General features: G+C 37.7%; 1 protein-coding gene across 1 annotated transcript in view; it reads right to left on the bottom strand.

Moving 5' to 3' along the window:
* ITPK1 (inositol-tetrakisphosphate 1-kinase) overlaps window positions 1-1,529 on the bottom strand; it is a 67,501-nt gene that overhangs the window by 57,742 nt on the left and 8,230 nt on the right. Inside the window, exon 3 of the mRNA XM_031553656.1 lies at window positions 1,298-1,415. Coding sequence (XP_031409516.1) covers window positions 1,298-1,415 — 118 coding nt within the window. The remainder of the gene's footprint in view (window positions 1-1,297; window positions 1,416-1,529) is intronic.

Below are 1,529 nucleotides of genomic sequence, written 5' to 3' on the forward strand. Positions count from 1 at the left end.
TCTCAGTTTGACCAGTGGAGGCTGAAATATGTGCAATTCAAACTCCTTGCAAAAACTGGAAGCTCTCTTGAGCATGATATTACCGTAGAGAAAATAAGGACAATAATATCAATAACAATTTAAGGAAAACAAACAAACAAACAAACAAACAAAAACCTCAATCTCTCTGCTGCTAGAAAAAAATACAAAAAAACAACCCCATATTCAGAGCACAGATTTCCCCCAGTAACTCTTTCCCATTCACATACAGCAATAATCACTTCAAAACAAAATCCTTTTAAACTACTTGAACATCTTCTTGTAAAGCACATGGGAGACTGTTGCTATTAGTCTTCATTTTACATATTTGAGAGGCTCCTAAAGACATTACTGATGGGGCCAGGCAGGTCAGATGGAAACAGCAGGTCAATAAAGCCCCAAATTATGAAAATGCAAATTGATGAGTTTCCTTTGAGCCCATGAAATAGTAATAACACAATCATAAAGAAAATTGCAATAATGCCACATTAGAGCATAGTTCAAAAATGTGATTTCCCTGAAATGTAGTCATCTAAGGAACAGTTACTTTTAGAGCTTCTCTAAAACTAAACAGAAAAGGCAAGAAGTCAAGAAAATGGCAGTAAAAGTAGAAAGGGAATGAAAGACTAACTTGACCTAACAGTTAACACAGTAAGATACTAGAATTATTCAAGTTTAAGAAGCATGACTTCCAAATATAGGAATTCAATCCAATTAAGTCCAATTAAAGGCAACAATGTATGTCAGGTAGCAAGTCAACACCAGTAGAGCATTCATGCTTCCTCCTAGCAATTAGCTTGTGTGACAGGCTTCCAGCATTTCTCATGTATCTTAGCTCTATTAACAATTTAATTTTTTTCAGTTCTTTCAAAAAATTTTTTTCTTCTTTCATAAATCTTAAAATTCAAGCCTCCGGATTCTTATGACAGGTTGTGAAGTTTGTAGAGACATCTCAATTTACCAGCATGCTCAGAAAGAAAATGTTTTCCTGAAGATTTCTGTGAGCACTGTAGTAAATATGCTCCCCGTTAAACCCACATCACATTTTTACCCAGATGCAAACCTCCTTCACATGCTTTGAAAGAGAAGAGCATGGGGGGTCCAGAGTGCAATTCCATGTCACCACAATCCTTCAGTGTTTGTGCTCCCATGGAGAGAGAGAATTAGACAGGCCCAAAGCCTCTGCTGGAAACATCACAGCTAGCCTCCAGAAGCCAGCTGCTTCCTTCCCTACAAATCACAATAAAAAGTCTTCTGGGACAGCAGGTGACTCGCCTACCTTGCATGTATGCCTCTATTTGTCGAATGAGCTCATAAGACTTGGATCGGTCCAGAAGCGTACGAATAGCTGGAAGAGGGTCCAGGATAATGGTTTCTGGATGAGCATCAATATACTCCTGCAAAACAAATATGAAGAAGAAAAAAAAAAAGCATTAGGTTGGCTGAAGAGTATGGAAAATAGTGAGATGGGAAAGAGAACACAGTTATAAACCTAAGTCAATATCCAACTT

The sequence above is a fragment of the Meleagris gallopavo genome, chromosome 5, assembly GCF_000146605.3.
Source record: "Meleagris gallopavo isolate NT-WF06-2002-E0010 breed Aviagen turkey brand Nicholas breeding stock chromosome 5, Turkey_5.1, whole genome shotgun sequence".
NCBI lineage: Eukaryota > Metazoa > Chordata > Aves > Galliformes > Phasianidae > Meleagris > Meleagris gallopavo.